At 35.9% G+C, this 15,303-nt stretch overlaps 1 protein-coding gene across 10 annotated transcripts in view; it reads right to left on the bottom strand.

Moving 5' to 3' along the window:
- The window catches only part of TRPM3 (transient receptor potential cation channel subfamily M member 3), a 376,067-nt gene that overhangs the window by 121,501 nt on the left and 239,263 nt on the right, over window positions 1-15,303 (bottom strand). For all 10 annotated transcript variants that reach the window (XM_062641264.1, XM_062641255.1, XM_062641248.1 and 7 more), the window contains exons 2-4: window positions 8,854-8,933; window positions 7,972-8,176; window positions 312-525 (exon numbers count right to left, since the gene is read on the bottom strand). In XM_062641264.1, the coding sequence (XP_062497248.1) occupies window positions 312-525; window positions 7,972-8,176; window positions 8,854-8,933 (499 nt within the window). The remainder of the gene's footprint in view (window positions 1-311; window positions 526-7,971; window positions 8,177-8,853; window positions 8,934-15,303) is intronic.

Here is a 15,303-nt window from a genome sequence, read left to right on the forward strand (position 1 = left end):
TTCAGTTTCTCATTAGTAGTTCCTCCCTGTAGCTTACTGTTGCAAAGTCTTCACTGGCAATATACTAATATAATTGCCTTACGGGAGGCTTTACTTTCAACTCCCCAGTGTGTTTTTCATGCTTTAGCAAACCTTTTATTCTCTGGCAGTTCTCAGGCTAGTATGAACTTGACATTTTTCTTGTTTGCACATAGTACAGCCAACACTAATACAATAAAATACAGAATGGCTTCTTAATCTCATCAGTCCTGATTTTTTTCTGTGGCGAACTCCTAGAAGCCACTCTGCTTTCATTTCAATGTTGCTGTTACCTGTGTTTACTCCTCCAGTGAATATCCATGCTCCGGTTGTCATAGCAGCCTTAATGAGGCCTTTTCCAAAGACTTGCTTGAGTTTTGGCTGAAGTTCAAAATTCTGAAGGCCCCCATGCACAGAGATGAGAAGTTTAGGGAGCTCAAGCTGCCACTCTTTGGTCATCAGATGCAGAAGAAGGTCAGGCTTTGTGTCAAAAGACACACGTACATACTGCAGGAATAAGGGCAGTAGTGAAAGAGAAAGAAAGAAAGAATGGTTATACACATGATGTATGCAAATGGATCACTGAAAACAGGCAGCCTTTATGACAGAAGCACTAAGTAATTGCTAACTTCATGATTTTTCAACAGTTATGAAAGTAGGCAACTAGGAATCATGGAATACCTGCAATTCATATGCTGGACAGTTTTTCTTTATTTAGCCATTGACTGTTTCAATATGCTTAGCAATGCTTGAAAGATGTCTTTAACTTATCGATCCAAAAGCTGGAGCAAAATTTAAGTGATTGACCAAAGATGACCTAGGTAGTCAAGAGTCACAACTGTGTATTCACTTGTATCTTATTTTCAAATTGACAAGTCAAACCCTCCAAAGGTAGGAAACAGCAGGAAAAAACCTGGTTGTTCAAGCACAGGTAAATTTAAACTAAGCAAGACTTCTGAACAGGTACTTGTCAGATGAATGACTTAAGAGTGATTTGTATAGATTCATGAATCTGCCTAACAAGGTACAGGACCAGAAAGTGCTATGGAACACATTTACACATTTGCAGCTCTTGGCTTTATTCTGTACATCTGTAGCATTTTCTCCAAGGTAGATCACACCCGATAACAATCGTCTTAAAAATTGCTACAACATTAGCATGTCACATATACCTGTCTTCCTGACAAGCCTATCTGGGCTCTTTCTCCTGCTCTTTCTGTTGCTGATGTACGGTTTCACAAAGCCTGTGACAGATGATTTTTTTTTTTAATTTTAGTTACATAGCAGATATGGGCCATAAGAGGATAAAATTCTCTCTATAGATGTTAAGATATGGAAGGACCCTTTTAATTGAACAAAATAGGTTACAGAAAGCCACTCATCTGTCAAGCTTCTGATTGAACCAATGCATATAGGGTTACTTCAGCAGTCCTTCCCTTGATGGGTTGCGAGCACAGCCACCAGGCAGATAACACAGGCATCTTTGCTTTCAGCCAGAGAAATCCCTAGTTCTAACTTATTTATTGTAACATGCCAGGTAGTTTAATATCCATATATATTATGTAATCATTTTGTCCCTCTTTAACACCATCAGTATTTCTTGCCAAGCGATTGTTATCTTTTAGTAAATCATATGACAGTAAAGTGGACTCCTTTCTAGTTGAGTGAGAAATAAGGACCTGACTTTTCCAGAAGAAATTCCTGATAGGTTTCTTCCCAAGAATGGGCTGTTGCACTGTTAATAGGTGTTCTTAACATTTCTGGAAGCAGAAGCCTGTTTGGGCAAACAGTCACAGAGAAGCAAGCGGGGGCACAGCCAGACTGCAAGCTGAGCAAGAACTTGGAAATGCATATTCAATCCAGTGAATCAGTAATGTCCTCCGCAGCACCAAGGCAACTTTATAACAGCTAATGGACAAAGAACATACAATATTCAGGTCTGGCAAGACCATACTGTAATCTTGAGCTTATATACACATGAACTGCATCCTCAATAGTTATCCATTCAATTTTCTGTGTGGAAGTTGAGAAAAACCTCGCATGGCACCTGATCCCACTGACTAGATGGTGAAGCTAACAATTTTGGTTATGATTGGATGGCTGTCAAAGTTTTAACACATCAGTGGAGCTGTCCGGAGACTGATTCTTACTCCTTTTGCCCTGACCTTAGGAAGATCTGAGGCTGCAAAGGGCCATCCCTTGTTATCACTGCAAGCATTAATAGGTAGACAACATCCTTTAGGGGGCCTACATGAAAACTTCGCTGGTCAGACTGTGTGGATTACATTTTGGGATCACAGGTAATTTACTCTGTTTCACGGTAAAGACTGACTGGGAATTTTAAGAAGATAATTACAGTAAAATCATATTAATAGTGGCCATACAAATTTGATGAAAATCAGAGGCTACTGCAGAGTAGCAGACTACCGCATCATCCACGATGGTATTAAGATGAAGGCACAAATGGCATCAGATGTGTAGTATCTAATCCAGACAGTGTGTTTTTTTTATTCATTAACACTGTTTTACAACCCAGAACGTGTGACTTCCCTGACCCTACCTTCTTAAGCCCATGTATTAATTTTATTATCTACTAAGATGTCTGGATTTCAATAACTAAAATCTATATAGTGAATCACAAAGTTAGAACTATTTACTTACATTTATTTGAAATTTAGCCATTTTTAATTGCAAACAACTACTTGTTCTTTATACTGCAGGCAATCCCCCTCTATGCTTATAAGAATTAATTTTACTTTATAAAGAGTAAATTTAAGCAAAAATAAATCTGAGAGTTCTTTTCATGGAAATTAAAATTTAAATCATCATGGGTAAACTTTACTGTTTTAGAAGGGCAATGGCATCAAATGTGATCTTCCTCCTGTGCATAAACCTCAATTTTTATGACGGTCTAATCCATTTTTTGCTCTTACACAGTCTATTTTCAGTTTGGTACACTTGGGGTGACTCTTGCTGTTAATATGTTAACTAGTAAGTACAAAATAATTCTTTTGTCATCCCTTTCAAAGTATGCATTAAATTAAAAAGAATCACTTCTAACACTGGTTTTATCCATATTAAAAATCAATTTTTTCAATCTTGTGGCAGAATATCTGGTCTTTTCATTTTTTTTTTGTTTAGAATATTAATGAGTATTTCTGCAGTACCTGATTTCTTTCACTACAGCCTCCAGAGGCAGATTTAATACGTAAATGTAAATTTCAGCTAAACAACAGCTCTGGTATCCTGAAATTCCATGTCAGGTGTATTTGCCAGCTGCAGACATGATCAGTTCTAATGACAAATGATTCAATCCCTTTTTTATGGGAGTGGTACATGGCTAGGATGCACGACTTTAGTTGTTATATGTCAGCAGAGCAGGGCAAGATAGGAAGCAAAAATACTGTTTTAACCACAAAACTTACAGACTGACCTGACACATCAGTATAATGCTCTGAAATGATAAACCATCATGTTCAAGCTGTCATGCCTGTTTGATCCCTAAACAGAAGTAGTCAGCAAGGGTGCCATTTGATGCCAATAGTTGTTTTATATTTTTCATTGGTTTTCTAAAACATAACTGTTTCCATCACCAACCAAATAGCCAGATGCTTGCAAGCTGGACTCCAGTGCCCTAGGGAAAAGTCAAAGTTCCTGAGCTGTAAAGAGAATGTACTCTGTTACTCAGGTACAGCTGTCTCATTAAAGTACATGGTGAGTGACTGCAGATGATGGTATCAGTGAATAAAATAGAAAAGATTCAGAATTTTACAGTATTTCTTCAAAGAAAATATCTTCAGGGAACATTTTGTGATCTGCACTCTAAGGTTGCTCTTTTGTTTCATTCTGAAGCATGCAGGTGCTGGGTGGTTATTTCACCTACCTTAATTAAGTTTCCATCACTGCAGACTCTTCTTCAAGTTGAAGAATGATTCCCTTAAAAGTATGACCTTTGCATAAAAAATAACCCTGATGTAATTCTCACAGAACTCAACAGAAAAACTGTCGTCTAGACTGAAACTGGACTGGTTCCTTTCCCCTTTTTCTCCAATGCCATCTTTAAAATTCCTTAAATGTTCTTTAAGTGTTAATTTACTATGAGAAAAACAATATTTGCTGCCTTTTTCATGGTTCGTACAAGTTACAGGATTGTCTTTTTTTTTATTTCAAAAGCACTGATAGCTTTTAAGCTCCTTTTTACAGTTTTGATAATAATGACTTCTTTTTAAAGCAGAAATATACCTTTTTATATGGCTGATTTCTAAATATCCTTAATAAATCATAAAGTTATGATGATCTGAATATTAGAAAGTCTAAGAAACTTTTAATGTACAATGGAATTCTACTGATGTTCATTCATGTTTCATGTACCATAAGAAAGCTTAGGCATCTGACACTGAATTTAATTTCTTCTACAGCTGCAAATGCAAACAGAAAAACTGTTAAATATTTCTGAAACATTAATGGAATGAGCCTCTTTTAAAGAAAATAAGAGCTTGATAGAGATCTAAAATCACGTGTTGTTGCTGGATCATTTGTGGTTAGATGAAGACTGAAAGGCCCCCTTAGTAAACCCATCTTGTTTACCAGTGTTATCTAATATTGGCTACACAGTTCTATATAACCTGCTGCATTCTCAGCTATTCACATTATTGATTTAAGTAGCTTAGTGCTGCCCCAGTGAAGATACTTTAACTACTTTAACAAGTGGTATTAGCAAAACTCATGCTGTTTGAGAACTTTTGTTTTATGTGGCTGTGGGAAGGAAATTAATAGCACAGTCAGTTCTATTGGCAATATGTAAATGTGCATTGTCTTTTCGGTTTTGTTCCAAATCCGCATGTTCTATTATAATTCCAGTATGATTTTCATTTTCACAGCAAAAATACCACTGTTAACTGTCTGGTGGCAACTGATATAATATTATATCACTGCACTTGTAGCTTGCAAATATACATGCAAAGTATACGTATTATCAAATTTGTACGTGTATTATTAAAATCAAATTCTGTTACTTCCAATGGAAGAAACAATTATCTGTCAGTCACACTAATTTTATTAACTACCAGTTTTCCAATTATAAATCTGAGTTTTTCATTAATAAATCCCACCTAATACCTTATAATCTGATTCAGAAATAATTACCAATTTTGCTGTAAGCACAGACCAAGATAAGAGTACTCAGTTCTGTTTCCCTTGCTTAATAATTTTCAGGTGTGGGCATCCAATTCAGTAAATAAATTAAGGAACAGGTGGCAAATTTTATGCCAAATTCTTCCCCTGTGGATTTTCTTGATGTAGGTCAGCTTACAAAATTTTGCTCCTTTTAGAGTTTTTTCATTACCTAGTAGGCACAATATTAACCTACCATGATTGTCAGCAAAAATCAGCTCCTATGCTATAGTGATATTTGATTTCCAATTGTAAGAAAATAACCAAGTAGCATACTTTTAGAGAATACACATGTCCATGTATCATGCTTCCTTGCTTCTCTGCTTTTGAGTTTGAAAATATACTGCCTGAACAAGAATAATCCCAAGATTTATTATGTATTTGTTCCTTTTTCCAAGCCTTAATTTTTAAGATAATTTAAAAGCTCATTTTTCCCTTCTCTGCTGGCAAAGTTGGTTGGTTGCTTTGACTGAGAAAACTATTGCCTTTCACAGAAAGCTTTTGATTTGGCAAGTTGTATTTATTGTGGGAAAGACCTTGTACCCAGTAAATTCAGAGATAGGAGATTCATTCTTTCTACTGATAAAACTGCAACAAATAGTTAGGCAGCTCTTTTGACTATAATCTACCCTAAAATAATGTCTTGAGCTGGAAATGTGACCATAAAAACACCTTCATACTGTTTTCAGTAACAAACACACCATATTATAAAAAGCTATTTTGTTTCCATTAAAAAAAAAAAAGGCACAATTACTAGTTATGCAAAACTCCTTATTTGTGTTTTTGTCAAATGAGAGATACTTTTCTCATTGGTAGTGTCCAAGACAGGACACCAATTAAAGAGAAATTTAGTGAATTGTTTAATTTGAAGCACTTTTCCGACCGGAGGGATGACTGAATTTCTGGAGCTTTTATAGACTTATTTAATTAATGAAGAATTTGGTTGTTCTCATTTTTCAGGTGGAATTTAACAACTAAGAACAGATGGCAGAAGCAACTATCTTCCTGATTCTAGTACTATCAAAATAAACTCACGGGTTTTCCAGCACTAAATGTTTTGTCCGTACTGATCTCTTAAGTCTCAGATTTTTAAGCATTTTTTGTTTTCTGTTTTTCTAAATTCTCCATGGTTTCATTCCTGACTGCACTCTGTGACAAGATTTTTCTTTCCTTCATGTTGACTTCCAGTTTCATCTTCACAGTTTCACTCCAAGTATTTTTTTTTTTTTTGAGCACACAGCATATACCTTGGAGCATCTCCTGTTCTCTTATGCCACTGTGCTAGGACACAAAAATCCAAAAAAAGAACAGAAATCCTCTACAGAAGTTGGTATCAACAGCTTCCCTAAACCCTTCATCATTTCTTGGCTGCCCAAGACTACTTTAGTCTGGGGAGAGCCGTTTATTGGTTTATAATGATCTTCAACATGACTCAAAAAGCTCTAGCGATTACCCTTTTTCATAAAGACAGATTTAATACAAAGTATCCATATATGATTAATAGCATGATGGCTACTACATCTCTGAATATTACTCAGTTTTGGTGAAACCATTCTGTTTTGTTCCCACTCCTTGTGAAGATACCAACAAGGAGTGGGAACGGTTTGGTTCATTTTAGTGCTGAGGGAGGTGTCAATTTATTCACACTAAGCAAATGTTATTTACTGCATTAGAGTCTCTCTCTAGCAATGGCTTTGCAGATTTTTAGATGAGTGGTTAGCAACAGAACATAAGGTGCCTGTGATACTCTCAGAGAAATGACCTAATTTTCTATCTATTTCTTGGTACAAAAGTTTTTTCTGGTTTCTATCAAAACAAGCCTTCCATCTGGGTGAGAAGAACTGTCCATTTAAGTAATCATTCCATCTCCAGCACATATGTATGTATCCAGGGAAAAATATTTGGCTCTTGCTAGCACAGTATGTGAGTTTTGTATTATCTGTAATCCATCTATTACCATGAGAGATCTGAGAGACCCCTTGGGAAGGATTCAGGCAAAGAAGATGGTACCGGGTTGCTGGGCAGGTTATTCTGTGCAGCACACAGAGGGTCTGTTTCTGCCCTTACTGCTGTCCAAAGAAGTAGCTTGGCCACAGTCTACTAAGTAAGCACGCATTCATTCCCTAAGTCCCAGGTTCTGCAGTTTAGACAAAGCCAGAGAGATTTGTCCTTTCATGTAATGACACATAGAAGAAATACATGTATGGGTTAGTGTGGGTGCTGAAAACATCTCTCCACCTTAGTGCAGCAATGCCTTCAGATTAATATATTTTGGTATAGCTCCACAGCATAATATTATGATTAAGTGGCTTGCTTAAGGAAATCTGTGGCAGAATAGAGATTTCCCAGTTCCTAGCTTGGACACTTATTGGGATGAACCAGTAAGTCTAACTGGTCTACCCTCTGATATATGTCTGGAGGCACATTAAATTTGGTATGTTTCAAATTTATCAGTCTTGCAGACAAAGCCAGCAATGGAAAACCACAGTTGAATTCTAAAATTATTCAGAAAAAGAGGGAAAGCTAACCATTGGAAGAAAATTGAGATAGCAGCACATCAGCATGTCTTCAGTCTTCATAACAGTAGCCCCTCTTATGCTGCACTCCAGCTTTTGCAGTTAATTCTGTTCAGCAATTCTTTGGCACATGATCATAAAAACATATGGTTTTATGTCTTACACTAAATAGCATTTTAAAATGAAATTAATAAAGAATGCTGTTAATTCTTCGTGAATGACTTTTTTGAGCTAGCAGCATTATTTAAGAGAAAAACATGGTTACCATGGCTTTATTGGAATGGCCTCCTCCTTGGAACTCAATGGTTCCAAAAGCGTCCGTCGGACTGAGCTGTGTGTGCTTGCTGATGGACCACTTCTCTGACTGGATGTCATTGCGAGTAAGCCTGCTTTCATTTTTCTCATTCTGAATAACAGAGATGCTTGGAGTCAGTCCAACATGTTGACCTATTAGACGCCCACAGCAACACCTATGACATTAAACAAACAGAAAACTTCAGTCATTTGCATGTATAAACCGAACAGAGAAACAATCTTAAACAGCCTACCACTCTTTAATAAAAAGCCAAAACCTTTTCAACTCTGCTGCCCGGTTTCTTGCTATACGAACTCTCTGCTTGTAGAAGCAACATACTACCTTTTCTTTCTACGATCTTGTTTACTTTGGACTTTCCTTTATTTCAATAACATCATTCTGTTCTAAATATGCACAAAATGAAGGTAACGCTTTCTACAGTCTTACAGCTGATGTAAGGCCAAATAAACAGTTTTTGCATGGAGTTGAATTTTAAGTTGGTAGTTCACGGCAATTATTTTCTTTTGACAGTATTGCGTGTCATGCATCCAATTTAAGTAAATACTCAAGCCACTGTATATTGAACTAAGAAGATAAGGAAATCAAACACAGATACTGATTCACCTTTGATTTCTTTGTTGGTTTGGTTTTTTTTTAAATAATTTAGGATGAAATAAGTTTTGAACTGACACTACTGTGTCTCTAGGAATCCATCACTCCAGATGAAATCCCACCACCTTCTGACCAAGTAAGTACAAACTATTTATCTTCATATACATATATATGCATACATATATAGAGATATTTTCTTGCAACTGACTTTCATTTGTCATACAAATAGAATGCAATTACCTATGGGGGTCTTTGGTGCTGGGTATGATATGAACACATTCTCTCTTGTAAAATGCTCTTTCTATCCATGATTTCTGTGCCTAAAAAAAAAGGAAACACCATGAGCAATGTTTGTTTATTAGACACATTTCCTAGTACAACTGAAGAGAATCTACAAACGTGAAAGAAAACTTCACAGATTTTGCAGATATGCAGTACGCATTCTGTACAGAGCAAACCTTTTCCATTGGAACTGCAGTTCCCTTCTAGAGTTAATCACCCAACAAAAACTCTTAAAATTGTTCTCATATTCACTAGGCAGATGACTTTGATGCTTGCTGTCATCTATTGGCTCATAGCAGGAATCACTGGAGAAGAACTGATTCAAACTGCAAAGATTTCTGCATGGAAAAAACACACTTATTCACTGAAAATACTTAAATCTATTTCCCTTCTAGTGATGAAACTAAGTCAGCTCTAATTAAAAAAATAATAAAAATCCTAGAAACAAAATAAGCATCACACAATATAACTTTTGATACCATAATACCAAAGAACTGAGATTGCTGTTTAACATGGAGCCAGAAGACAGTTTCACAGGTGGACATGTTAATGAAAAAAAAAAAGAAAAAAGAAAAAAGATCTGTTTCTGAAACCAGGCACAACAAACTTTGATATGCTAAGAGTCAGATGACCAGCTGTTGTAACCTCTAAAACTGAGTTCGATGAAGCTACACTCCGTATCTTCCCTCACATATTTGCAGGAAATCAAGTCATTTTTCTCAAAGCAGTCTTAATTTTTGGATACACAAGAGATCTTTTTTAAAAAAAATCATGGGTAGAAAAGAAAGAAAAAGAGACTTTCAGAGCTCTGAATTCTTTTAGTTATCTAGATAGTTCTCACTCCATACAATATGAATTCTGGCAAGCTCTCTAAAATATTTCCCCAGATAGAATTCAACTATTTCATTTAATAAGGATACAAGTTGAAACTTTCATTTAAAAATTCATTTCAAACAGGTAAGTTTTAGATTACATTATAAAATTACCTGTTTATTTGCACAGCATAAATAGAACTATAAAATATGAACTATGACAAATTTAACTGAAAGTTGAGTAACATGAAATGAGCTTTGGATAATTCAAAGAAAACCTGAGCATCTTTCCTCAGGAAATAGGAAAATGCCTTTATAACATTGCTTAATGTTACCTTTTACTATGTAAGGTTAGATAGTATTCTATTTATTACCTTTACCAACTAAAGTTACCTTACTAAGTAGCTACTGTTACCTTGTCAAATGAATCTCCATCCTGTTTTTCATGTTTAAACCCAGAAACCTAGCACAAATTATGTGCTAGGTTTTATTTATTATTATTATTTATTATACCATAATAAGAATTTCTAGTTACATTCATTACTTATCACTCTGAGGACATAAAAAGTTATTCTTTTACCTTTTTCATTGAACGTAATCCCTTACTGGATCTAGTGGCCACTCCTGTAACATAACAATATTTTATCTTTGCTCTACTTGTATTTTTATTTGAAATATTTGCTAGACTTCATGTTTTGTAGGAATGGCAGACACCCTAACATGTCTTTTACAGTTAGGAAAAAGAAAAGTCTATTAAAAACATTAAACAGAACTGCAGGCAATAATCATCATCAGTCATTATCATCATCATCTTTACAATATTTTATATTATGCTGTCAAATCACCTTACAAGTCTAGTGTATCATTTAGTAATTTGTCAACTTAGTAGTCTTTTCAGGCAAAGAAAGGCTTTTTATAGCCTAACTTTCTAGAACTGTCAAGGCATCCAGAGTGAACTTTATGAACTTCATTTGACCCTCTTACTGCAGAGCTTTTGAAGCTAAACTACATGGGGAAAATAAGGCTTTTTCTTTTTGTTGACTGTGTTGAGAAAGAAAGGAAGTTACGATTATTCTGGTATTGCAGTGCTAACATTTGAAATCACATACTTTACTGTATGCACCATATACTCCTGAAACTTCTCTTCAAACTCCCAGAGCATACAAACTTTCTTTATTACCTTAAGAACACACACTGATAAGAAGCAGCAGATTTACGAATCCCCTTTGGTGTGTGTCTGCATATATATATATATGTAAACTGTATATACACAGAATAACAAAAAAAGGAACACACAGACAAAACCACATATACATACACACAGACAAAAAAGGAACACTTATAGAATAATGCCAGTTTTATCTGCATGCTTGTTTAACACTAAACACATGCCTGCAACATCCTTTATCTTCTCTAGGCAACATTAAAAGTTTTTAGAATACAATTTTTCTTCAGAATATCCAAAATCAGCTCCTACTGCAAAGCTCACATGGCATATGATTATCATTTATGTTGTCAAGATCCCTAAAAACATCCTTGATTAAATTCCATAAATTTTGCATACTCTTCTGCAGTCAATTTACTTTGGTGAATTTACTTACTACATAGACCCAATATATCTGTCCTAAAGATGGCTCTAGTTCAATTTCTCTAAGCCTCGAGATCCATTACAAAAAGGTGCCATAACAGGTACTTCACTAAAACACTTTTTCTTTAGGTATACAAGCACACTTTCAAAACCCAAGAAACTGACATTTAAAATTTGTTTTCTTACTCTTTTTCATACTGTCTTTGTAAGTAGAAAAGAAACCCAGCTACATTAAATATAATAACTTGCATTTGAAATGCCACCATACTTTTTCAAATGTAGCACTGCAAAAATAATAGTCTGATTTAAAAAGCCTATTGTTCACATCAGGAAAAAAGATCTTCCAGCTTTTATGTCTCAAAAAATATACTCTCCTACTTGACAGAATCATAATGCCAAAATACATGATTTACTCTTTTCGTAATTCCTTGCCCTTCCAAACTAAAAAGAAAGCATCTGGTTTCACTGCCCAAAGACATTATCTTTCTGTGACACAGATAATTTGAAATGAGTGTTCAGACATATAGAAATTATGTTACTTGTCCTACAGTCTTCGTAACAAAATTAGAATAACTTGTGGAAATCAACACATTCAAGACAAAACAGTCTGCATCAAAGTCTTGTTTATAATGTGAATTAATAAAGTAGTAGAATGTTTAGAAAAAATACAGCAAACTATTTTTAAGAACAGCAGAGCAAGAAGCTTACCTTTTCTTATTTCATAAAAACTCCTTTCGCATTAATTCTTAAAACAACATAAATCCTAGACCGAATTCCTAAAGTAAATGCCATACTTATACTAGGATTTAGTTTACTTGTAGCTTAGATCGGTAGGTTAAGTCTCTCTTTATTAATGTAGCTGCAAAATCCCACCAAAACATTTTTCTCCCTCTTCTTTACCTGAGCATCAAACTTGGTGTTTAAGTCTGTCCGGAGCAAACTCTGCTGTCCATATTTCCCTGTTGCTGATCACTGCTAATAACACATTTGTGACCGCCCCCTTAACAAGGCGCTCAGTCCATCCACAGCACAGAGATGTGAGAGAGACCGAAGCCCTTGTGTCCATTAGTTGCTTGGAATGTGCTGCTATGGGATTAGTCTCATTAAGGGTTAGGTGGACACTTACCCGAGCCTGACAACATCACTTGGTTAGAACATCTAATCTGATGCCAAAAGAAAAACAAATCCCCCGAGAGCTTGGATTTAACTGGCACAAGCCTTGATGGGCTTTTTTCCCCTCCTCTTCTTTCTCTCCTAGAGAGTGAGCTTGCGAAAGTGTGATAAGGTGCTCTGAGTTCTTAAATTCAATCCAGGAAAACAAATCCTTCAAAAGAAACAGTGTACTAAGCTGGAAAGAACCTGAGCACACAAGAGAGGTTGCTAATCTCCAAAGAATGAAACCACTGTGTTTCTTGGGTAACTGCAACAAATCTATGCACAGTCGAAATATACTGCAATTAATCAACAATGGCATTTTTCCAGAGAAGCTGTGGTTTCTTCTTGTTTCTCAACACAGTTGCTGTACTGTAGTGAATGTAACTTTTCAGAAAGTCATAAACATAAATCTTTGTCTTTCAGAGACAAACAACTGCATTGTTTTCAGCTTAATTGAAAGTTAGTAACTTAAAACGCAACTTGAATGTTTATGAATTTGGAGACTACTTCTTTACTGTACCCTCTTGATATCAACACTGAAGAATAACCTTTCCCCATAAATAACACTTAATTTTTTTTATTACATAGCAAATATTTATCTGTTCAAATACTTAGTTTTCCAAATATAAAATATTTTTACCCCCCACCCCAATTTTGAATGAATTCCTCTCTACTCCTACATATGCATACATACACTCCTTTCCTTTTCAATAAGGTTGCATGTAATGCATAGAAAATATGCTGTTCACCCTTGTCACTGATCTATACACAAACACTAAATTATTCTGTATGTACTTTAGCTCCGACGGGCTAGGATGGGCAAGACTCAGCACATGCATTAACTTCTAAACTCTTATACCATAGCACATGTTGAGAAGCTTCTGCTAGGCTGGTTGATCCATGAGATTTTTTTTTCTTTCTTGATTCCCTGTGGTTTTGTGTAAAATACATACACATATTTTTTATGTAAATTATATATGAGGTATGTACATATACCCATTCTGTCTGCATATATATGTATATATACATTCTTTTCTGGCAAAGCTGTGAGATTTCTCTACCACACAGTTCAGAACAACAGAGACCATGGGCGCATCATGTGATATTTCTTTAGCACAGGATCAGACCAAAGACGGAAAAGAACAGTAAAGGCAGAGAAAGTTGCATTGCCAAGGGAGCAGCTAGTAAACAGCTCAATGAGACAAACAATATGACTGGGGAGTCAGCAAGAAGACTGCATGTTAACACAAGGGAATTTGGTTTGTTTGAGAGGGTGGAGAAAGAGTGAGGGGAGGAAAAAGATTTGACATGACTGAGATAACCGAGTAAAAATCCAAATCTGACTTGGAAGTGAAACTTCAGTTCTTGGACATGACAAGATTTTAAAGATTGTTCCGGATTCGGGTTTCAGCTTGCAAAGTAGCCTGGGCTGAAGCCACATCTTTCACCCTGATACATCAGCACAAGAAACAACATTTATTTATTCATATTCACCTGGTGACGCGGTGAAGGATGTTTCACAGATAGAGACTTAGGTAGAGCTGGCATATGCCATGGATGCCACGGAAAATTACAACTGTCTTTGCCATAGCTTATTTGAAGATGTGTTAATGCTGCGACAATTAAAGTGTCATAACATACTAGTGCCATAAAGTGAAGGAGTAACTAAAAAACAACCAATAAGCAGAGACAGCTGGGTTTTTTTCAGTAGGATGCAACTGCAATATAGTGCTTTCAGAGAGGTGGGCTGCACATATAACCATACAAACCTACACACTACTTACATTTTCAACACAGCTCACTGTTAATGAAAAACTCTCAAACAGCAGTTAGCAATGAGCTCAGTACTGATTCCTCATACAACAGGAGAGCTAGTAGTAAAAATTAATCAAGAACAGAAATTTTTCAGGAACATAAATTCTGGCAGATTTCAACATGTTATGTAGCTGGGATGCTTAACTACTGACCTCTGAATTAAAATTATTTTAAATGAAGCACCAGGAGTGACAATTTTGGAAACCTGCAATTTCAATGGTAGATCTGAACTGGAGGCAGTTCTCACTCTCTGCTTCCCAACTTTATCTCCAAGAAATAACTAGATTATAAAATAGATTTCACTGGGGCAAGAAAGGTGTTGTTAAAAGCCTTTCTCTACCTTACAGTGGGGCAGAACAGCTGGGCAGGCAATGGAGTAATATGAAACAAATTACAGGTAGGATTTTCAAGAAGCATCTGGTGACTACATCAGCGTAATTGCAAGCTTATGAGATTAGTGCTCCTCAATTAAATGGGCACTTTTGCAAATCCCCTGTCTCCACGTAAAGACCTTCCATCTGTAAACTTATATAGCTAGATTAGTACAAAAGGTAACAGTGCTTCAATATAACCTTATTACTAGGTGTGTGCAAGCCAAATTTCTACCCCTTTTTTCAGTGTTGCCCAATTATAAGCACTACAAGCGCTTTTATGTCTTGTTTAAAACATTAGGAATTGAGCTCTCTGGACATCAAGACAGGGACCATTAGGCTGTCCCAAAATGTTTAATTTTCTAACAGACACTTACTACTAGTAGGATCTTAGAGGCTCGTCATCCCACTGGAGCTGTACTTCTGCAGGTTTGTTCTTCTTCTAACTGATTTCCCACATACTTTAGCATCAAGCTGTTCCAAGAACAATGTTGAATTGTCTTGAAAAGCAAGTTGTATTCAGTACAGAGCAGGAGGGCACAGAATGCAGCCAATATTACTAGGGCATATTACAGAACTTATATGTTAGCATTGTTTACCAGAAGTAATTTTTATATTGCACTTGGAAGAAAGAGTAATCTAAAAATAATCAGAAACTTTCCACTCC

This window comes from Pezoporus occidentalis, unplaced genomic scaffold (assembly GCF_034315485.1).
Source record: "Pezoporus occidentalis ecotype Australia unplaced genomic scaffold, CSIRO_AGI_Poc_V1 ctg117, whole genome shotgun sequence".
Taxonomy (NCBI): domain Eukaryota; kingdom Metazoa; phylum Chordata; class Aves; order Psittaciformes; family Psittacidae; genus Pezoporus; species Pezoporus occidentalis.